This window comes from Ceratotherium simum, chromosome 2, assembly GCF_057802395.1.
Source record: "Ceratotherium simum simum isolate JZ-2026a chromosome 2, ASM5780239v1, whole genome shotgun sequence".
Lineage (NCBI taxonomy): Eukaryota > Metazoa > Chordata > Mammalia > Perissodactyla > Rhinocerotidae > Ceratotherium > Ceratotherium simum.
Window position 1 is genome coordinate 53,343,221 of NC_141901.1, and position 24,606 is coordinate 53,367,826.

Below are 24,606 nucleotides of genomic sequence, written 5' to 3' on the forward strand. Positions count from 1 at the left end.
TATTGATATGGTTGGGTTTAAGTTTACCGTTTACTTTTTAAAAATTTTTCTCTTTTGTGTTTTGTTCCGTTGTTTCTTTCCTGCCACCTTGTAAGTTAATAAAACTTTTACTGGTATTTCATTTTACATCCATTTTTTACTCTTCAAGCTATACGTCTTTATTATTTTTAGTGATTACTCTGGGGCTAATGATATGCAGCTTTAACTTAAAGTCTACTTAAAATATTGTACTATTTTTCACTTCATAAATGTAGTAGTCTTACAAAAGAATAATTCGGTTTATCAAACCCTCATCCTTTGTACTAAATGCCATATCATTATTCATTTTCATATCATTATCGTTTATTCAGCACAGAGAGCTGGAGACCAAGCAGAGCACATACATTATAAATCTAACTTACAATGCTTTTTTTTTTTTTTAGTCACTGTCTTTTAAGGAAAATATGACAAGGAAAATAAAAGCGCAGTCTTTGGTATTTACCCATTTATTACCGTTTCTGTTTGTCTTTATTTCTCTTACTGTATGGATGAGTTAGCATCTCTTATCACGTTCCTTTGTCCTGAAGAATATCCTTCAGCATTTCTTGTTTTGCAGGTCCGCTGTCAATGAATACTTTCAGCTTCTGCTCATTGGAAAATCCTCAGTTTAGAAGGATGTTTGCGCTAGTTACAGAATTCTGGATTGACAGTTTTTTCTTTCAACATTTAAAAGCTGTCACTACTTTGTATCCTGGCCTCCTTTTTTTCCATTTCTTTTTTTTTTTTTGATGAGGAAGATTTGCCCTGAGTTAAGATCTGTTGCCAATCTTCTTCTTTTTTTGCTTGAGGAAGATTAGCCCCGAATTGACATCCCTGCCAGTCTTCCTTCATCTTGTATGTGGGTCACTGCCACAGCATGGCTGATGAGTGGTGCAAGTCCGTGCCCAGGATCCAAATCCCCAAACTCAGGTTGCCAAAGCAGAGCGTGCTGAACCCAACCATGATGCCAAGAGGCTGGCCCCTGGCCTCCTTTGTTTTTAATGATGTCATTCATATTTTTCTTCCTTTTTATTGTCTGGTGGTTCTCTGGCTGTGTTCAAGATTTTCTCTTTTTCTTTGGTCTACATCATTTGACCATGATGTTTTTAGGTATATATTTCATTCTGTTTATCTTGTATGTGATTCACTGAGCTTCTTGTTTCTATAAGTTTATGGCTTTCGTCAAATTTGGGGACTTGGCCAGTATTTGTTTAAAAAAAATTCCCCCATATTCTTATTGTCTTCTGGGACTCCAATTACACATATGTTAGACTATTTGATTTTGTCACATGGGTCTCTGAAGCTTTGTTCATTTTCCTTCAATCTGTTCTCTCTCTCTTCTTCAGACTTGATCAGTTTCATTTGTGTTCGTTTTCGGTAACCCTTCACCCATCTCCCATTTGCTGTCAAGCCCATCCAGTAAATTATTTCAATTAATGTACTTTTCTAGAATTTCCTTTTTTTTTTATAGTTTTTATTTCTCTGCTGAGATTTCCCATCAGTTCACTCATTAAGAATCTGTTTTCATTTAAATTTTGAATAAATATACCATAGTCCATTTAAAGTTTTTGCTAAATACAGTGTCTGAACCATCTTGGTGTCAGTTTCCACTGAGTATGTTTTTCTTTACTTTGAGTCATACTTTCCTGTTTCTTTGAATGCCTAGTGATTTTTTATTGAGATTTGGGCATTGTGGATGATACATTATAGAAACTCTGGATTCTTTTATCTTCCTCTGTGGACTGTTGGTTGTTGTTCTAGCAGGCAGTTAAATTACTGGCTGATTGCCTTGATTTTGTGTAAGCTTGGTTTTATCCTTTGTTAAGGAGGATCTGTGGAAAGTCCAGGGTATTTCCCAAGCCTCTCTAACTTGGTTGAACTCAACTTCTAAACTCTAAATTTCTTTGAAGATCTTGTGAAGGCTTGGTTTTTTAGGCTTTGTTAGGATAGAATAAGCCTGGAGTAGAACTTACTCCGCATATAGTCCCTTTCCTTTAAGGTCTGGCCTTTCTGGTTTCTTAGGTAGATGCCTGGGGAGGTGAACAAAGTTTCTTTCCCCCACCGGCTCAGCTGGAATTCTGTCTCCCAGAACTGCTTGACCTCTAGTTGCTCTCTTCCAGTGTCAACTTCATATCAGCGGCTCTCTGGTAAGCCTTGCATAATCTCATCCTGTGCATGTACAGCTTCAACATTGACCAAGGACTTGTGAGGAATTCATTTATTCTGTATCTTAGCTTCCCCTTCCCCTGCCACTCCCAGCCTCACCCTGCACAAGCTCCCCTATTCCATTTCCCTGCTCCATGGATTCCAGCTGCTGAGTAGTCCCAAACCCCAGTTTCTGCCGCCTCAGCTCGCAGAGACTTTTGTGCTCTGCTTGGTCTCCATCTCTCTGTGCCAGTTATCATGAAATTGTCTACAGAGAGGCATGGTGGTTGCAGTGCTCTTTAAAGGATTGCAGAATTTCTCTGTAGTTCAGTGACCAAATACAGTTGCCTCATATATTTATGTCTTGTTTTATAGTTTTTGGTGGCAGGGCTAATCTAGTACCAGTTACTCTGTCTTGGCTGAGAATGGAAGTCACCTTTGCTCCACCGTAATATTTTTTGTTCCTGGTTGCGGTTTTGTATATAGTTAGAGAAGAGTATTTGTAGATTGTTTTTGAGGATCAGTATGGTTTAAGAGAGAGTGGTTGCTTAAAACCTAATATCAGACATTTTTGTTAAAGAGTAAGATAGTTTATAATGGTGCTCACTTGAATGGAACTATATACATGGAATTTTTCTAAAATATTTTCCTAAAGAAATAGCTTTTCTCGGAATTAGGCTTTTAAATTAAAAAGGTGGATGAATGTACAGATAAGCTTTAGAGCAGATATTTTCTTTCTTTTTTTTTTTTTTAATTTTATTTATTTATTTTTTTCCCCCAAAGCCCCAGTAGATAGTTGTATGTCATAGATGCACATCCTTCTAGTTGCTGTATGTGGGACGTGGCCTCAGCATGGCCGGAGAAGCGGTGCGTCGGTGTGCGCCCGGGATCTGAACCCGGGCCGCGAGCAGCGAGAGCGCGCACTTAACCGCTAAGTCATGGGACCGGCCCAAGAGCAGATATTTTCAATCCTAGATGTATATTAGACCTACCTAGAGAGCTTTAAAAATGTTGATGCTTTAGTCCTACCCTAGACTGGTTAAATAACAATCTTAAATTACATCCTGGGTGTCAAAAATTTTTTACAGTATTTTAAGAATACTGGTAAATCACCCCAGGTGGTTTTTGTTTTTCAGTGAAGGTTGTGAACTGCTACTTTAGAAGAACTTTTGCCAAACTCATTTTTTAGTTTTTCTGTAAATTCTTCTAAAGTTCAAAAAGGCTTTCAGATGAGATCCAAATAGCTGGTAGAAATGACATATAAATTCCTACCTACCATCAGTCCTCTTGAGGAGCTAGATTCAGAGCTATGGTGACAAATCAAGATGTCCTATCCAAGCATATTGTTTTCATGAGAGACATTTATTCTCAGAGAAAAACAAGCTTCTTATTGAATTTCATTCAGTATTCATTCAGCTCATTTGTTCAGTAGACATTTGAGACCTCACCATATACTAGGTATCATGCTAGGTGATGACTATACAATAATAAAGAAAACTGAGACTGTCCTTACTGTCTTTGAGTCTGGTAGTGTATATGTGACTTCCCATTGAGTATATGGTTCAATAGTAGTTCATCTCCACAATTATCTCCAAAATACAGTTAATTCATTTTGATTTTGCTGAAAAAAAGCCTTGTTAATTTTAATATCACAATTTGTGGGTCTGTCAAACTATCAGAGGAACTGATAGGTTCAATGAGTCAGTCATCCAGCAGAATGATTGCTTATAACTAGAAAGAGAAAAGTTGAGTGTGGCTAAGAGTTAGCTCGAAAGAGAGGAATATCAGGAGAGAAGATTTGAGAAAGGAACATATTCAGAGTGATCAGTTTTCTGTTTGGCAAAGGGACAGGCAGGTTGAGAAATATATTGGTAAAAATGTTAATTGGTAAAATTCTTATAAAAGTAAAAACCCTATCAGTTGATCATTTTCCTTTGCAGCAATGCAAACCTATCTCTGATCTTTTATGGTTCATCTCTGAACTCTGCATAACTGGTTCCTATTTTTTGATCTTACTATAAATGTCATCACTCTTCAAGAAACCCTTTTTGGTGTACCCAATCTAGAATTTTTAGCCACTCCTGTCCTCTTTATCACATCACTTTTTTTTTTTCTCCTCTTTAATTAGAATGTAAGGAAAGGAAGAAGACGACTCTTATTTTGTCATGTTTACTGTGGAATTCCTACCCTTTAAATACTTCCTGGCAAACAGAAGAGTACAGTGCATATCAATAATGACTGCATACTTTTAAAAAGTTTTAAAATCACAAGATACATCATATATACAGAAGTATCTAAAAATACAGTGTAAAGAATAACTAAAATATCTTTAAAAAATCTGTTTTTTTCTTTTTTTAACCTAACTACTTTATAAATGGAACTGTTAGGTATTTCTTTTAGTTTTGTGAAAAAAATGGCTGAGGCACTGAATGGCATCATGATCCAAGAAAGTTTGGGAACTTCTTGGCTATAGTTTATCCATTCTTTTATTGATAGTAATTTCTATTGTTTCTAGTTTTGGCTAGTATAAACAAATAACATTCCTTCACGTTTCCTGGGATACACGTGCATGTGTTTCTTTAGGATATGTATTATGGATAGGAATTTCTTGGTTATATTTATTTTTTAACTATAGGTTTAGGTTCTTTGTGTTTCAGGTTTTCTGTTTCTTTTTATATCAGTTTTATAGTTATATTTTTCTGTAAATTTGTTCATTTTATCTAAATTTTCAAATTTCTTGATACCAGGTTTCATGAATATCTTTTTGATGTCCTCAGATCTGTAGTGATGGTGACCTTTTTGATCCCTGATAATAGTTATTTGTGTCTTCTTTGTTTTTCTTGATCAGTCTTTTCACAAGTTTAGTCATATTAGTCTTTTCAAGGAACCAACTTTTGGCTTGTTAATCTTCAAGAAGTTATATTTTTTCCTCCATTATTTTCTGCATTCGTCTTAATTCCTTCCTTCTACTTTCGTTGGGTTTATTTTGGTTTTCTTTTTTCTTTCTTCTTGAGGTGGATGTTTGGCTTATTAAATTTCATCCTTTTTTTCTAATAGATGGAAATTCTCTATTAAGTGCTGCCTTAGCCCTAGCTCAAATTTTGATATACGGTGTTTTAATAGTTCAATTCAAAATATTTTCAGGTTTACGTTATAATTTCTTTGAACAATGGACAGGTTATAGAGTAGTTTTTTGTTTTTTTTTTTTAACTTCCAAACACATGGAAAATTCATCTTTTTTTAAATGTGGTTTTAACTTAATTTCATTGTGGTTAGAGAATGTGGCTTGTATGATTTCAGTCCTTTGAAAATTTACTTGCTTTATAGCCTAGTACACCCATTGGCATACTATGACTTAAGGACCAAATCCAACCATGCTACTGTGGCTTCTCTCTCATCTACAAAGGCAGAGGAACAGTTGAGCAGGTGTGACAGTGACCTTAGGGTCTGCAAACTTAAAAATATGTGATGTCTGGTCTTTTACACAGCAAGTTTGCTGATCTCTCGCCTACTATAAAATTAGTTTAAAGATTCTGTGTGCACTTGAAAAGAACATGTATTGTACTTTAGGGTATAGTGTTCTACACTCTAGTCTAATAGTCTTCAGGTATGTTAATTACATTCCTATACATAGCCTCAGTTTTTCTGTCTGCTTGTTCTACTAAGAGAGATGTGTCACAATCTCCAGTTATGATTCTGAATTTCTTAAATTCTTGTTTTATCACTGTTTGCTCTCTATGTATTTAAACTATGTTATTAGGAACATACATACCTATAATTATCTTACTGGTGAATTAAGCCATTTGAGTTGATCTCTGTCTCTTGTCATGTTAGCCTTGAAGTCTGTTTTGTTTGCCCGTTTTCTTTTGATTAGTAATTGCATGATATATCTTTTTCCTTCCATTTTTACTTTCTACTTTAACTGAGCCTTTAGTTGACTTAAATTTAATGTAAGTACTCAAATATTTTCATTTAAATCTACCATTTCATTTCATGATTTATTTTCTTTCCCCTTTTAGTTTATTTTCCTTTCCTTTTTTTTTCCTTCTTTTGCTTTGACTAAGTCTTTTTCATAATTCCATTTCTCCTATTTTACTATTGTCCATACTGTTTTCTTTTCTCTTAGTTGTTACTCTAGAAACTACAATATATACATTTATCAAAGTCTAAACTTAATATCATAACCTACTGCCTAGTAATATTAGGCCACTTAAAAACTTGATTCCTCTCTCTACTTTGCTCTCCTTGTAATTATCATGTATTTTAATTGTTTTCTTACTGCTGCCAAATATTACTGTTATTAATTTTATATAGTGTTTTAGATTTATCCCACTTTTTTACCCCATTTTCTCTGTTCTTTTTTCCTTCTTGCTTTTCAGACCTTCCATTTTGATTCAGTTTCCTTGACTGAAGTTTATTATTTTTAGAATCTTCTTTAGTAAATGTCTGCTGCTAGTGAATTTGGTTTTAGTTTGTCTAAAAATACCTTCATTTTTCTCTCATTTTTGAAAGATATTTTTGCTATGTATAGCATTTTATGTATAGGTTGTCAATTATTTTTTGTTGTTAGCACATTGGTTGTGTTAGCACATTGCCTTTTTGCTCTTAAGAGGTCAGCAAACTTTCTATCTATTATTCTTTTGAAGGTAACCTGTCTTTGTTTTCTGACTGCTTTATAAGATTACCTCTTTTGGTTTGTTTTTCTCAGTCTTTGGGTTGTGTCTTTGAATCAGTGATCTGTCCAAATATTGCATGTGTTGCGTTCTTGTCTCCTCTCCTGGAACTCCAATTAGATGTATGTTAAGGGCCGGCCCCGTGGCTTGGTGGTTAAGTGAGCGCGCTCCACTGCTGGCGACCCGGGTTCGGATCCCGGGCTCGCACCGACACGCTGCTTCTCTGGCCATGCTGAGGCCGTGTCCCACATACAGCAACTAGAAGGATGTGCAGCTATGACACACAGCTATCTACTGGGGCTTTGGGGGGGGAAAATAAATAAATAAAATCTTTAAAAAAAAAAAAAAAAAAAAAGATGTATGTTAGACCCCCTCATACCATTCTCCATGTCTTTTGACTTATGTATTTACCATTTTTTTAGTTCAAAATGCAAAATAGAGAGGTGTTTTCTTCTGAACAATCTCAGTTCATGAATATTCTCTTTAGCCATGTTAAGCTTTCATTAATAACCATCCATTGCATTTAAAATTTTAAAATCTGCCAGCCACCCTCATCCCAATTTAAAAATCTTTTTAGATGGAGATATGAAATTATAGACTCACATTGTTGCCAAAAAAAGTTTAGAGGTCCTTTGTATTCTTCACCCACCTTTCTAAATAGTTGCCTGAATATTTGCTGGCTTGTATTTCATTCTTTAAATATAGTAAACATAGATATTTTGTTTCTGTTAGTCTTTTCTTCCTCTTTGTTTTTCTGTTGATTTTTGCTCAGGGTGCCATGTTTCCTTGTATATGTTGCTATTTTGAACTATAAGCTACTCATTTTCCTTGAAAAATTATTTATGCAAATTCTTTGTCGAGAATTATGATGCTTTTGTCAATAAAAGATCGAATTTCCTTTTGCAAGTGCATGGAAGCACTACCAGGTTGGGAGCATTAACTTTCCAGAGTGAAGTTGTTTTGGACCACTAAGTGATGTACCCTTCGTCTAAAAATCCACATGTGGGCTACTTTGTGACTGCACCTTCTAAGGATTCTTCCCTCCTTTGATTCACAGCATTATTGTAACTTTCCTTTAGTTCTTTAGAGGTAGTAGAGGAGCAGGTTACTCTTATTACATCCTTACGTTGAGGTCACTGCTCTTTTAGATCTCCGCCTTTTGGTGGCATAGGTATACACACATCATGTGCTTCATAACGATGTTTTGCTCAACAACAGACCACATATACAACAGTGGTGCCATAAGATTAGTACCATATAGCTTAGGTGTGTAGTAGGCTATACCATCTAGGTTTGTGTGAGTACACTCTGATGTTTTTGCACAATGATGAAATCGCCTTATGACACATTTCTCAGAATGTTTCCCTGTTGTTAAGCGACACGTGACTGTATTTGTGAAACCATCATCACAATCAAAATAGTGAATATATTTATCATCCTCCAAAATTTCACCTGAATATTTGAAAGATATTTGTTGCTAGATAACTAATTCTAGACTGACAGTTTTCTTTCAGTACTTTAAAGATGTTGCTCCACTCTCCTGTGGCTTTGTTGTTGCCATTGAGAAGTCTACGGTTCTATCTTTATTCTTCTATACATCTATACATATCTTTTTTCTCTTCTAACTGCTTTTAAGATTCTTTTTTTGTTATTAGCTTTAAGCAGTGTGGAAATAATATACCTTAGTGTAATTTTTTTAATGTTTCTTGGGCTTGAAGAATGTTGAGCTTCTTAGATCTGTAGGTTCATAGTTTCCATCAAATTTGGAAAATTTTAATCCGTTAGTATAATTTCTTCCAATTTTTTTTCTTCTTCCTTCTCCCTTCCCATTTGGGGATGCCAGTTATACAGATATAAGTGTTATTACAGTTGTCCCCAAACTCATTGTTCCTCTGTTGTGTGTATGTCTCCCCCCCGCCCAGTTTTTTTCTGTTTGATTTTGGATGGAATTAAGAGCAGATTAGACATTAAAGAAGAAAATATTAGTGAATTTGAAAATAGCAGTAGAAAGTAACAGCCTGTTCTACTGATGAAGTCTTATGTAACTGAAATATCAGCTTATGTCACTGTGTGCCCTTTGAGATTTAATTAAAGTTAGTGTTTGTTCTCTGTCCTGTTTATGTGCATCCTAATGTCTTCCCCAAGCTTTCTCTAAATTTCCTCCTTTTAGGTTCTCATTATGGTTGCTCAGAGTTCCTACTCTCTGCAGCTCTTCCTAAACTTTTATGGCTGTTATCATCTCCTCTTCATATAGAGTGTTAAATAAGGAACATAGCCTCATTTTAAATTTTTCTCAGAAACACTCTTATGAGGTCTTTATGTGCATAGTAGACTTTTTGTTGTTGAAAGATTGACGTTTTGTATTGTAACAATGCAAATCATTTAAAATTAGTGCTAAAAATAGCACTGGTAACTAGTTTTAAGCACCTATTGTGCTTTAGTAAGTAAAGTACTGTGCTTATTAAGTGCTTTGTGTGTTTTGACCAATTTAATTCTTGGAACAGTCCTATAAGATAAATATGATTATTATTACACGTTTTTCTGAAGAAGAACTGAGACACAGAGAGTTGTCCAAATCATCCAGCTGTTACTATGAAGATAGTAATAGTACCTATGTCATTAAATTTTTCTAAAAATTTAATGAGAGAATCTATGTTAGATGCTTAGCACAGTGCCTGAAAACATAGTAAGTTCTCAAAGGAGGCTAGCTGTTGCTATCTATAGATTGATAAATGCTTAGATAAAACATGTTTGGCAGCGGCTGGCCTGGTGGCACAAGCAGTTAAGTGCGCACGCTCTGCTTTGGTGGCCCAGGGTTGGCAGGTTTGGATCCTGGGCGCGCAGAGATGCACTGCTTGTGAAAGCCATGCTGTGGCAGTGTCCCATATAAAGTGGAGGAAGATGGGCATGGATGTTAGCTCAGGGCCAACCTTCCTCAGCGTAAAAAAAAGAAAAAAGAGGAAGATTGGCCTCAGACGTTAGCTCAGGGCTGATCTTCCTCACACGAAAAAAAGGGGAGCTGGCCTGGTGGCGCAGCAGTTAAGTGCATGCGCTCCACTTCAGATGTCGGGGGTTCACATGTTCGGATCCCGGGCACACACTGACGCACTGCTTGTTAAGTCATGCTGTGGCAGCATCCCATATAAAGTAGAGGAAGATGGGCGTGCGGATATCAGCCCAGGGCCGATCTTCCTCAAGAAAAAAAGGGGAGGATTGGCATCCGATGTTAGCTCAGGGCTAGTCCTCCTCACAAAAAAAAAAAAAAAGTTTGGTATTTTTTTCAGAGTAAGCTTAAGGATAGAGTGGATGGTGTGGTGACAAAATTGACTATAAATGGATACTTCTTTGAAAGTGGATGATAGGCTCAGTGGAATTGAACCTCTATTTTAATATATGTTTGAAATTTTATGTAATTTTTAAAAATGGAATAGCTGAATTAAAAAAAGAGAGTCATAATTAGTACATATCAGCTTGCAAAAAATGTTTCACTAGATATTTAGTTTGAATACAAACTAAGATGATATATTTCCCTGGAAGTGCCAGAGTGAAATCTTATTGATTTTTATACACATTGACAATTACTAAGAATAATACTATATTTACTTGGCAAGTAGAGTAGTATCCCTGTATAGCTCAGGACCTAATATGATTCTAAATGTGCATTTATAAGTTACAGTTTGAAGTTATTAGCTAAGTGATTCTCAACCTTATAAAAACAATCCTTTTATTATTCATCTTCTACTCTTTGCTTGTAAGAACCATATTTTCAAAAACTTCTTAGCAAACTGCATTAAATAATTTATTTCTCAATAATAAAGTATATAAGCATGATGATTAATTCTGTTCAAAACCTGATAACCAATGGTATATTTAGTATACTGAGTTTCTACAATTCTAGCCCAAAGCACAGACAGTCTTGCTTAGCATGTCCTAACTAAATCATGGGCAAATATGATTTTTACCTAGACATTTTGGAGTACTGAAAATAGCTTATAGTTACTAAGGAAGCCCACGTTAAGAATCACTACTTCATATGCAAGATTAAGATCTAAGAAATTGCTTTCATGTATTTACATATTAATCACAATTATGCTTAATCCATTTATTGGTTATTCTTTCTCCCCATTTCTGAAGTATTTCAGCTATAATTTAGATTAATTAAAAAAGAAAATAGAATGTTAGTTTATTCTTTTAGCTAAGAGAATCAGAAGTAGCTTATAGCCAGAACTGCTTCCATATTGCTCCTTGGTTTTTCAAGCTCCAGTTAGTATTTTTCTTCTAATGACAGAATTGAAATTTGTTCAAGTGAACAGAGACAGATGATTGTCACTTTTCAATCAGTCCCTTGATGGCTCACTATTATTTATTGTCTGAATTCAACTTCAGCAAAATGTACAGGGCTTTTAGTGTCTGGTACCTCCCTACTCTTCTAGTTTTGCCTTCTTTTCCTTAACCCTGAAAATGTCAGATGGCTTCAGAACTATATACTTTTGTACAGTCAGATTTTTTTCCCCCAGTGAATGAGCTTACCTTCCTCCCAAGTTTGTCTGCCTAGAAAGCTTTCATTCATCCTTTGACATCCAGCTCAGATGTCAACTCCTATAAAAGGGGGGGAAAGGACACATACTTTGACCTAGGTGTAGCGTAGTGTGTTTGCTTGCTACTCATTCACGTGAATGCAATAAGATATTTATAGAAACAGGATTCTTTTTTTTTTTTAAAGATTTTATTTATTTATTTTTTCCCCCCAAAGCCCCAGTAGATAGCTGTGTGTCATAGCTGCACATCCTTCTAGTTGCTGTATGTGGGACGCGGCCTCAGCATGGCCGGAGAAGTGGTGCGTTGGTGCGAGCCCGGGATCCGAACCCGGGTCGCCAGCAGTGGAGCGCGCTCACTTAACCACTAAGCCACGGGGCCGGCCCAGAAACAGGATTCTAAAACATATATTTTGAAGCGAGAAGAGAAATAAGTTTGTACAAGGTTAAATTTTATGAATTAAAATTTTATAAATTATGTTACTAGTTGACCTTTTTATCAAATGCCTTCCTATTTGCTAACATAATCAACTCTGTGTCAGAAGATCTTCCTCACAATGTAAAGCTCATTAAGTCAAAAGGATTAGCATGGTAATCTCATATTCCTACTTGTACAGATTTAACAAAGTAAAATTTTATTTTGGATATAAAGAAATTATGGTATATGTAATAAATGTGGTTCTTCAGTGAAAGAACAGTCTTTGGGTCACCCCTCTAGCAGTAGAACCTTCTAAAAGCCTTTTAAATTAAAATACCCACATGCTTTTGTACTGTTTAATATCTTATATAAGTTATAATGTGCTAGACTTTACATTATAGACAGGTTTATTTTATTTTATTTTTTTTTTGGTGAGGAAGATGAGCTCTGAGCTAACATCCGATGCCAATCCTCCTCTTTTTGTTTTGCTGAGGAAGATTGGCCCTGAGCTAACATCTGTGCCCATCTTCCTCTACGCTGCCACAGCATGGCTTGACAAGTGGTGCGTCACTGTGCACCCGGGATCCAAACCTGCGAACCCCGGGCCCGTGAAGCGGAGCGCACGCACCTGACTGCTTGTCCCCCCGGGCCGGCCCAACAGGTTTATTTTTTTTACTTTGAAAAGTGTTCTCCTTGAAAGTCATTAAAATGGTAAATTTTGTTATGTATGTTTTACTACAATAAAAAAATTTTTAATTGATGCACAAAGTAAAAAAAAACTCACTTGCCAGCCGTTCTCTCTAATCTATACACTGATTCCCATATTGCTCTACACTTTGCCTTCTACTGCCCTCCATTTTTCCTTTATCTCTTGAACCCCATCACTAAGCAGACTTTCCTCTATCTTAACAAAACTTTCTTTGTGTTAACAACTTCATAGCCTTTCCTCCTGTATTTACCTTAACTGAGACCTTCCCTGAAGACTCAAACATCTAGATGCTCATAGTTTTCTTCTTCATCTCAATTCCTGCCTTTACTTGAGTGATTTCAGTGTCCACATAGACAATTATAACTTTGTCAGTACCTCATCTCCAGTGACCTTTTTTTTGACTATGCCTTAGCTAGGCCTTCAGTTTTTAGGTCATACCATTGACCTTGCTTTAACTGGAGCCCCATAAACTCCCAAATCACCAATGGTGTTAATTTCTCTGGCAAAGTCCATTGTTCCGCCTTGTTTGTTCAGTTATACCAATGAGTACTATACCCTGATATTTCATCTGAGCTACTGTCTTAAGAGTTCTAGCTGGCCTTCCCCTTCTCTCTTCTTCAGATCTTTTTTATATTTCTGTCTGATGATTTTCCTAGAACGTAAATCTCATTATCACATCTTGGTTAGACTTGTTCAAAGATATCCCATTACTGAGAAAATAAATCCAAAAATTAGCATGATGTACCTGACTCTTCACAGTCTGGTTCTGGATTTTATTAGTTATTGTCTCATATTTCGACCTTTGCATGTTTTTCTTTGGCTGTATTGAAGTATTTGTAGTTCCCCAGTATGCCTCTGCACTTAGCCTAGAATAATACTATTTTGACTTCTCTGTGAAGCTTTCCTTGGTATTGAGGCCCACTTAGGCACTATGTTCTTGTTGCAGACTATGTATTTTTCCATTATAGCTCTTATCATAGTGTAGTATCATTTCATATTTGTGTCTGTTTGTTACTAGAATTTGAACAACAATGAATTTTTTACCCATGTATCCCTAGCATAAAGCAGCTAAAAAATATTTATTGACTTGAATGATTTACAGAAAGGAAATAAAACTAGCAAAGAAAACTTGTACTTTCCTAGTAACCAAAGAACTGTAGGCTTTACTATCAAGTCTAAATTTTCACTCTTGTAATATTAGAAAATCATAACATAGACCACTCATTTTGACAAAGTTACAGTAAAACTGGTGTTGGTGATATTTTTACAGTCATGTGTCACGTAACGACAGGGATATAGTCTGAGAAATGCATCCTTGGCGATTTCGTCATTTTGCAAATGTCATAGAGTGTACTTACACAAACCTAGATAGTATAGCTTACTACACACCTGGGCTATATGGTACTAATCTCAGGACCACTGTCGTATATGTGGTCTGTTGTTGACCTAAGTGTCCTTTTGTAGTGTGTGATTGTAATTGATGTAACCCTTTTGAAAAGTTTGACAATATACGGACAGCATCTAGAACTGAAAAATTATTTCAAATGGTTGTTATAAAGACAGGATAAAGAATAAAAGTCAGATGGAAAATTGCACATACGTTATGATTACACTTGTATTTTAAAATGTGTAATAAAAAGACTAAGGAAGTGTATAATATAGTGGTAGCTGTGATTTTATTATGTTGGAACTATGAGTGGTTTTCCTACTTTTGAAAGTATTTTCTATAATATGGTTGTATTTTATGATATAAAATGTATCTAACTTACTCCAATATTTAGATTTTTAAAAAATGTAATCCTGAATCAAAACTTGAATGTACAAGCACTGGAACATTTTTTGAGTGATTGTTGTTTTTTTTTTTTTGTCTTACAATGGCTTCTCAGGGTCTGGTCAGAAGGGAAGGGATTGGTAGTTAAAAATTGCTGTTGAGGTGAGGTATGTGTGGCCAGCATAGAATGTTGATCATTTAAGTAAGGTTTCAAGATTGACTCATGCAGCAGTTCTTCATTTCCAAAATCTGAATAGTAAATTTTCTGTTTTAAATGTAGTTTTTGTTTTGGTTTTAAGGTATCAGTTTTTGGAAGAAGCGTTTCAAAACCAGAAAGGTGCAATTGAGAATCTACTGGCTAAGCTTCTTGAGAAGAAGAATTATGTTCATTTTGCAGCTACTCAGGTGCAGAATAGGTAAGTGTGTTGCCTTAAAACCATAATTTCACTTTAAGAATTATTAAACACAGTGTGTCCAGTTTAAATTTGTTTTTCTTTTATATTAAGCATATTTTTTTAGAGAGATAAATTGTATAATTTGACTTTGGATTATAATATTTGTTAGTTAAGCAAAATTTAATTGACCAGAATTTTGAATACTCTTTTAGGATTCATCTTTGACTATTTTATAATTAATAAGACTCTAGTCTTTGTAAGCCGTAGTTAAATGTGGAAGAAGCAATTACTATGTGGGGAGTTGAATTATAAAATTTAAACCTAAGACCATCTAGAGGACAGTGTAGAGGAGAGAGTATGAAGAGTGGTGGACAAATTTATTTTCCTGTCTGTGAAACAAGGATTGAAAACAGTACTTATCTTAGTAGTAGTATTATAAGATGAATATATAGCACAGTTTCTGACACATAGTAAACCCTCAAGTTTTAGCTGTTAGTATTTTATCAATAACACCATCAGTATTTAAAAATTCTATTTTGGTTCATTTCTAAGTAAACTAAATTTATTGGTAAGGCAGGTGGGAGTAAGTTCCATAAATGAGTAGATTGACAAGATTAGTACTCTTAATGTAGAAATACAAACACTTGGAGCTGGCATAATTAAAACCTGTATATTCTTGGAGGTATGAATAGGGTTAATATGCATTTATTCTTCAGATTCACAAATATTGGGACTTCTGGTTCTTCTAAAAAATTAAAATTCATTAATTTATGATGATTAAATGGCACATAGTAGATACTCAAAACATATTAAATAGATGAATGAATGAAAACAGTGCATTATACATTAGACAGTAAGGTGGTAGAACTATCAATTTAAGAAGTGATACCAAAGGAAAATAAAGGCTCTTCAGAGGTTGTAGATAATATGTAAATATATATACACACACAAATTCATGGATAGTTAGTTCTTATGGAAATGTCAGGATGTTTCAGATTATACTGCTGATATGTTGTGGGTGATGTTGGAGAGGATAACTGTCTTTTCATAAATTACAGATGGATGTCCCTTTCAGAGAAAGGGTAGTGAGTTGGTTCATATGTCAGTCCCATATTTTTGTACATATGTTTTGTATTTTTGTACATACTTTGTATATATGTTCCTGAATCTGTGTAAAGAAGTGGAACAAGAGGTTTCTGTGTTATAAGATTGGAAAGGGTTGGGGTAATAAATGATTTCATCTCAAGAAGGCTTTAAAAAAAGTATTAAAATCTCAAATGATACTTCCCCTTTTAGACACATTCTTTGATGATCTATGTCTCTCTCTCTCTTTTTTTTTTTGGTGAGGAAGATTGGCCCTGAGCTAACATCTGTTGCCAGTCTTCCTATTTTTGCTGAGGAAGATTAACTCTGAGTTAACATCTGTGCCCATGCTCCTCTGTTTTGTATGTGGGACACTACCACAGCATGGCTTGATGAGCCATGTGTCGGTCCGTGCCCGGGATTTGAACCTGCAAACCGTGGGCCACCCAAGTGGAGTGTGTGAACTTAACCACTATGGCACCGGGCCGGCCCCTGATCTATCTCTTATTTTTTAATGTACATTCATTTTTTTCCCCTTCACATTTGAACATATAGTAGACATGCTTAAATCCAGTGAGAGTCTGATTGTGGCTAATTTTTCTCTGCTTTCAGCATGCTAAGTGATTTCAGTCTTTGAATCATTTTAACTTCGAGTCTTATCTTTCTTATCACTAGTAGTAATCAGCACTCTCCTTTTTTTTTTTTTTTTTTTTGTGAGGAAGATCAGCCCTGAGCTAACATCCATGCTAATACTCCTCTTTTTTTGCTGAGGAAGACCAGCTCTGAGCTAACATCTATTGCCAATCCTCCTCCTTTTTTTTTTTTCCCCAAAGCCCCAGTAGATAGTTGTATGTCATAGTTGCACATCCTTCTAGTTGCTGTATGTGGGACACGGCCTCAGCATGGCCGGAGAAGTGGTGCGTCGGTGCGCGCCCGGGATCCGAACCTGGGCCGCCAGTAGCGGAGTGTGTGCACTTAACCGCTAAGCCACGGGGCCGGCCCAGCACTCGCACTTTTAAAAAATGTCTTCCACTCACTTTAATAAGATAAGGATAGAATTGAATAAAATTTTCAAATAAGTGCCCAAACAAGCACTGATGTACAGACAAAGGAGGGAAAACTACATTATTATGACTCAGAGTAGTATTAAAGTCACTCAAATTTGAATTTGGCAAATGAAAGGCAATCTAGGGGTTGAAATATGTGAGTTATAGTTTGCACAGAAGTAGAATGTATAAAAGTTGAGGGCTACCTTCTTATGGTTGTTTGTTAGCATTTTATATATTTATATTGTTTGGATTCTCCCTTTCCTATTTTGTAAATAGCAAGGTATCACCTATATCATATTTGCAATCAAAACTTTCATAGCCACAATGGGAGTTTATACCTATTTCTGAAACACCTAACAGCTATTTTTAAAAATGGATTGAAAATGTTTTATGCCCTTAACTGTATAAAATAGGAAATTATTATGAGAAGAACCTGTGGAAGTGGTATATCAGAACCCACATTTGAAGTGGTTAAATTATAAGTGAAAATAAACATTTCTAAGTTTAATTCCTACTGTTTGAAAAGATAATAATTATTGGTTGCAACATTGTTGTTTTGCACATTGTTCTTGCAAAGCGTTAAGATTAAGTAGAACCAATGTGTCTGATTTGACAATAACCAGCAATCATTGATGTCAGATATTTGTATATCACATTCATGTTATAGAAACTAAAGGAGATTGCCATGTAGAGTAATAACTTGACCTTTATGAACTTAATTTAAAATTACCAAATATTTAATCCATTCTTTGTCTATATACATAACTTGTTTGGACCAAATTGAGTGGTCAGGTCTGCTGAAACATAAATTGTGCATTTTGTCACAAGTTTAATTTTAATTACTTGGTTAAGTGCCCAGTTGGATGAATTTCTGTAACAGTTGATGATTCAGAGACGTAGGATGAGTTGATAACCTAATGATGCATTTCTCTTATTCAGGATAAAAGAAGTAAATGAGACTAACAAACGAGTAGAACAGGAAATTAAAGTGGCCATTTTCACCCTTATCAATGAAATTAATAAGAAAGGAAAATCTCTCTTACAGCAGCTAGAGGTATGGTTCAAAGCCAAAATAAAACCAAAACTGCTTCTCTTGCTCTTTAGCTGTTTTAATGTTTATTGATAAGCTCTTTTAGTTTGGTGGTGGGGGGTATGTAAGTAAATTAAAAAAATTTTTTTTCATTTTCTTTTAGAAAATAGACCTTTTTTTGAGTTAGTTACTTTTTAATTTTTACAATTTACATTAAAAAAAATTTAATTTACAATTAAATTTTTACAATTTAATAACACTGATTTTAGCTGTATAAATTAGGAGATAATGTTGTCCTTTTAGGAAAGAAAGAATTATTACTAAAATGTGGTGTAACTGAAGACAAAGCTGCCCTGCCACATTTTCCCGTCACCCCTAAGATAGGGCCTCAATTTACCTTTTACATACGAATGTATTTTGGGATTCTGCTTGAGTCAGTTCTGTGTTTCACTTTATTTTTAAAATATTCTATAGTTTTGCTAAAAACACTACTCATTTTGAAATTTATAAACTTTTAAACTTACTGATAATTTTATTGTATTAGGTCTTTGTGTTGCATATTTTGAGATTAACATGTAGATGTAAATTTGTAGATGTGAATCCAGTCAGTTTGTGAAATCCAAATTAAGTTTTAATCAGATTCATCTCTAGTGACCACGGTTGATTGGTTCTCAAAATTTTGTGCTCTTAAGTAGGCTAAGATGATATGGGATTATGTTTTCTGCACCATTGAATAGTAACAGTTTAAACTATGTATTTGATTATTTAACTTGCATTATTATTAACCTCAAATTTACCGTAGTAGACTTTTTCTGTTCTGTTCCTTCTTAGAACATTGTAGAAATATTAGATGCATAGTTACATACAAATGAAAGAAATTATGTCACTAGAGTGATATTTCTGAATTTCTGTCTTTTAAAATATATCTTTCTGTTGAGACACAATTGTGAGATTAAAAGTACTCTCACACATGTTGTTCAAATTGGAGGTCTTTTTCCTGTTGTATAGCCAGCCAGCTGCATTTAACTCGAATAGATATTTGTTTTCATAAGGGCAGTGTGAATGGAGAGCACTTAGCAGCAACTATTTTTGATAGCTTTTAACTTATTGTAAATACATTTTAACTATAGGTCTTAAATAATGCTCTTAAACCATTTCAAGAACTTTTGAATTAAAAGATGCCCCTTAATGCTAAAGTATACATAAATAACTAGTGATAAATCTGCCATGTGCTCCTAACATGCTGATAATTTAAATAGGTGTTTTCTAGTGTAATATGTTCCTAAACTTTGTAAAATAGAGGTTTTCCTAAGCTTTATAAAAGGGATGATTTCCAGGAAAGTTGTAAATCAAACTTCTGTCAGTTGAATACTTTTATCTATTGATCATTATAAAATGAGCAACTTGTTTCCTTAGGATAAAAATTGTCCAGTAAACCAAGTTGAGTCATTTTTGTAAGAAAGTGATTAAGAATGAAGTAGGTTGGCATGCTGAATGTCAAAGTACACACGACTATCCTTTCTGGGAGTTTTAGTTCCTAGAAAGCAGTTTATTTCTCCTCTGCAACATTTCCCCCAAGTTGGTCTTTCCTTCAACCCTCACTCACTTTCTCGTTCTTTATGAAATTCTGTCATCTGAAGTTTCCCTAACTCTACTCTTAGAACTCTGGAATTCATCTTTCTGCTTTTGTCTTAAGTATTTAAAAGAAGAGAGGTTAACTTCAGCCTCCTGCCACACCAGTAGGTGGCACTGGTAACACAAAATTTTCTTAGGCCTGAGAAGTGTAGTGAGTTAAGAGTTTAAGATTATATAAAATTATTTCTAAAGGTCAGCTCGTTATGCTATAGACTCTGTATATTGCATTAGTCTAATAGAAAGACAATATTTTTAACAAAGACATTTCATCTTCTGAAGGAAAAGAGAGACATCAACTAACATTAATTTCTATATGTGGAATGTCTTTTTTAGCCTAGAGAACTATTTTTTAGTTCCACTTTTGTTAGTGGCTTTTCCTTTGATCTTAGGCTCATTAAATAATGAGGAGCATGTCAACTTATCCTGTTTTTAAAAAGAAATATAGGTATTGTGTTCATTCGTGATAGAAATTATAAGTTGATTTTTTTCATATAGAATTCTTCATGAACCTCTTGTTCTGTTTCAGAATGTCACAAAAGAAAGACAGATGAAGTTACTGCAGCAGCAGAACGACATCACAGGCCTTTCGCGGCAGGTGAAGCACGTTATGAACTTTACAAATTGGGCGATTGCGAGTGGCAGCAGCACAGCACTGCTGTACAGCAAACGACTGGTGAGACACACAGTATCTTTATTTTTCTTGAAATTGACTTTACTAAGATGTTATTTATAGTCAGTGAACTGCACCTGTTTAAAGTGTAGATTTTGAATTTTGTGAAATGTAACCACCACCACATCAAGATATAGAAAATTTTCATCACTCACAGAAGCTTCATTGTTCCTCTTGACCCTTGGCCCTAGGCAACCATTAGTCTGATTTCTGTCATTTTCTAGACTTTGATATAAGTGGAATCCTACAGTATTTACTATTTTGAAGATATTTACTATCATAATGCAGTTAATCACCAGAAATGGCAGCAATTCATGCATGTGCGTTTGATTGCTAATATAGATAGTCTTTTAAACACTGATACTGTCTCATTTGAGACTGACACTGTGGGGCTACATGAGCTTTTATGTCTTTATCTTGTATGTTTTCTCAAGTAATATTTAATTTTAAGACTAATGTGAATTTTTTCCCTTTAAGATTACTTTTCAATTGCGCCATATTTTGAAAGCACGGTGTGATCCTGCCCCTGCTGCTAATGGAGCAATTCGTTTCCATTGTGATCCCACCTTCTGGGCAAAGAATGTAGTCAATATAGGTGAGAAATAATTAGTTTTATGAATATAACTTGGAACACTGAATTAGGAAGAGAGAAAGCATCTAAGCAAATTTTAGATAAAGTTTTTTAACTTTGCTCTAACATAAACTTCTTGGAAAATATGTTCTTCATTGGAAACTTACTGGAGCTATGTTCATTACGTCTTTAAGAATGTTGAGAGTCTCCTCTATAAAGTTTTTAAATATGTGTATCATTTCTAACTTTTTCCCTACATTTTTTAAAATTGATATTGTTTTATATCAGAATCTTAGCAAATGGGTCTTCATTCTCTAGAATAATTTCTTAGATGCTTAGTAGTTTGTATATTAATTGTACCAAATTGTTCACTAGAGGAGGACCTCCAGGATGCTGATATATCTGAAAGTCATGTCCTGAGGAATGTTTGAAAGATAAGAGTAGCTCTTTTCATGTGGAAGAGAAATGGACTTTGCTTTTGTTACTCCACAGTGTGGACCTAAGGACTGTAGGTTGAAGTTACAGAGAGACAGACAAACAGCTCAATTTTAAACAACACGAAACCCTGAAAACTTCCCAACAATTAGGGCTGTCTACAGATTGAGTAAACTCACTTTGAAAATAGTCGCATCTTCACCGTTGGAAGTTGTAAAACCAGAGGTGGATGGCCTTCTGTAAAAGTAATCTTTGTGTATATTCAAATTTGGCTGCGGTCTTAGACATTGGCAAACTTTTTCTGTGGCATGGTAGCTAAGTTTGGTTTTTACATGTTAAAGGGTTGTAAAAACAAACAAAAACCAAAGAATATATGACAGATTTTATGTGGCCTGCAAAGCCTAAAATATTTGGCCTATTACAGGAAAAGTTTGCCAACTCTACCTTAGATCACACCTTCCTAAAATTTGCCTTCTATTCCTAGAAAGCAGAGGGGCTCTGTGAGAAGCAAAGAAAATTGTCATTTCTAAGGACATAGTGGTTTAAAACATTCAGCATTTCCACAGAAGACAGTTTTGGAGCAATGTAATAGTCTGCCCTGCACATTTTGGCAATTCAAAGGAAGATAGAGTTAGTGTTGGCAATTTGAGTATCTTTGAATCTTGTCAGGGGAGAATTGATTTAGACTGACTAGATTGGCCTTTTTAAATATTTCTTTCTGCTGTTTAATTTTCTGTATACCTGTGTTAATAAAGAATAAGGGCAGAAAATATATTGTTCTGAATAATCAAAGGTCAATCGTTTGGCTTTGGTCTATGTTAGGTTTCTGATCTTCATCATCTTTAAACCTAGCTCACATCCCTACTGGAAGCTCTGATTGATGATAGTTGTCAGAGAAAAGAGGAAAGATAGTGATTAATCCACAAAGTAGATGATTTAGTCGGTTATATGCAAATTATTCTCATTTTTTAAATCCTTCAGGTAATCTAGTAATAGAGAGTAAACCAGCTCCTGGTTATACTCCTAATGTTGTAGTTGGGCAAGTTCCTCCAGGGACAAACCACATTAGTAAAACCCCTGGACAGATTAACTTAGCACAGCTTCGACTCCAGCACATGCAACAACAAGTATATGCACAGAAACATCAGCAGTTGCAACAAATGAGGATGCAGCAACCACCTGCACCTGTACCAACAACAACGACAACAACACAGCAGCACACTAGACAAGCGGCCCCTCAGATGTTACAACAACAGGTGAGTGTTATACCACTTTTTGAAGTGATTATGAAGACCTCAAGACTACACTCTGTCCTATATGGATGAGTTACACATTTCATTTACTAGCAGGGACAGAGCTCAAAGGTCAGAGTTTAAATGTTTGCTCTGGGTATGGCAGGGATTTGGGGGAGGTGTGAGGACGGACAGTAAGTAAATACTTACCATGGGAAATAAAACTAACTCACTAGTACTATGGAGGTATGCAAGTTTTTATCCCTCCATACCAGATCTTTTTTGCTTTCCACCTGTGGTTTTGCACCAGAGAACCAGATTGTTTCTGTCCACGATCTGATATGTTATTTAGGCATTTCTTCAAATCATTCCCATCTCTGTATCTCTCCTGCTTTCCCCTCCCCCATCCAAATCAAAACTGTTAATCCATGGTTAGATAAATTAATGTTGATATGCTTTAAACACACACATATACTGAGAGAAAGGGCTTGGGCTAGAGATGAGGGGAATAATGTACACATTTTACTTTATGCCCCTCTATCCTGACTGAATTATTTTTACCAGAACATTTTATAATTGAAAGATTAATTTATTTAAAAAATTATATAAATACAATTTCTGCCTTTTGTAGCCTCCAAGATTGATCAGTGTGCAAACAATGCAAAGAAGCAACATGAACTGTGGAGCTTTCCAAGCCCATCAGATGAGATTGGCTCAGAATGCTGCCCGAATACCAGGGATACCCAGGCACAGCGGCCCTCAATATTCCATGATGCAGCCACACCTCCAAAGACAAGTATGCCTAGAGTTACATTTGTAAGAATCCTACAATTTTAAAACTAAAAGACACCATTTTTCTTAATCAGTTGTTGGGGGGTAGGTTATTAATGCCTTTGAGAATTTGATTAATGCTATGTATCTTCTTGTTCCAGAAAAATACACATACATATGAAATTTTGTATTCAATTTTAAGAGCTTTTTTGATCCAGTAAACCCATTATATACTGTGGGTTGAGAACCCCCAATCTAGTCCAACCAATTCATTTTATGGAAGTGAAAAACAAAGGAGCTTGTTATTTACCCACAGTCACAAGAGATAATGGTAAAATCAAGATTAGAACCTTAGTTTCCTGAAATTGTTCCTCTGATCTTTTAATGCAACATTTGGAGCCTAATATATAAAAAGGACTTTGAAAACAATAGAGCTATGGTATATGTAATTTTATTATTTATTTATTTATTTAGTCTTCTCTCTACTCATTATTGTTCTTTTTAGGGTATAGACTTGCCTACTCTTAAAGATAAGTGTATTTAGAGACATTTTTTCTAATCTTAGCTTGAATAGTAGATTATATTTGTATAGGAGGTATGATTATAAAATGAGGCTACTTTTACATAGATTTCTAGTTATAAAATAATAAAGTTCATTTTATAACTGTTGGTGTGATGTTTCTCAAAGCATGCTTTCAAGACCATTAGAATGACTGAGGGGCCTTGTCAGAAATAGATGCTGAGCCATACCCACTGAATCAGTATTTTCAGGAGGGGAGTACTTGGGAATACGTAAAACTTCTGCTAACTCACTGAGATCAGTCTGCATACCAACGTTGGACAAACACTGTCCTGGAGCAGTAGTCCTTCAACTTTTTGGCTGAAGTACCCCTGGAAAGACTTTTGAAATATATGCACTTTCTCACATTTGAAGGTTAACATTTAAAAGTTCCATTATAAGTTTAAGTTTAAGTAGTTCTGAAGGACATACTTTCTGGTATATTGTAAATATTGACATTATAAAGTAAAATACTTATATCGTTGTTGTAAATGAATCCACTGGAATCCCAAATACCATAGCAAGTTGTTTTTTTTGAAAGTCAAAATTTTATACTCCCTCTTCTCCTTGGACTTGATTTTCTCTTCTACTTCCTCTATAGAATTTTATCTAAATATATTTATATTAGACATAGGCATCCCTATTTTAATTTAAAAATTCTTAAATTTCCAGTGACAGTAAAGCTATTATTAAGCTTTAGAACTTTTTCTTTGGACCAAATTATCATTACAGTTATTCCTATACAACTGTTTAAACACAGAAATATATTTACATCGTTTAAGAATATTAGGAAACATAAAAAGTAAAATTCCTTTAGATATACATTTCTTTGTGAGACAGATGGAGCCTTTTTTCCCTTCCTATTCATTTATGTATGTTTGTTACTTGTTAGAGTAAGTCAGAATTC

The 24,606-nt window shown here is 34.9% G+C and overlaps 1 protein-coding gene across 2 annotated transcripts in view; it reads left to right on the forward strand.

The window, feature by feature from the left end:
• The window catches only part of TRIM33 (tripartite motif containing 33), a 119,825-nt gene that overhangs the window by 67,646 nt on the left and 27,573 nt on the right, over positions 1-24,606 (forward strand). For both annotated transcript variants that reach the window (XM_004421099.3, XM_087445110.1), the window contains exons 5-10: positions 14,569-14,685; positions 17,736-17,850; positions 19,988-20,134; positions 20,609-20,726; positions 22,119-22,393; positions 23,001-23,165. In XM_004421099.3, the coding sequence (XP_004421156.2) occupies positions 14,569-14,685; positions 17,736-17,850; positions 19,988-20,134; positions 20,609-20,726; positions 22,119-22,393; positions 23,001-23,165 (937 nt within the window). The remainder of the gene's footprint in view (positions 1-14,568; positions 14,686-17,735; positions 17,851-19,987; positions 20,135-20,608; positions 20,727-22,118; positions 22,394-23,000; positions 23,166-24,606) is intronic.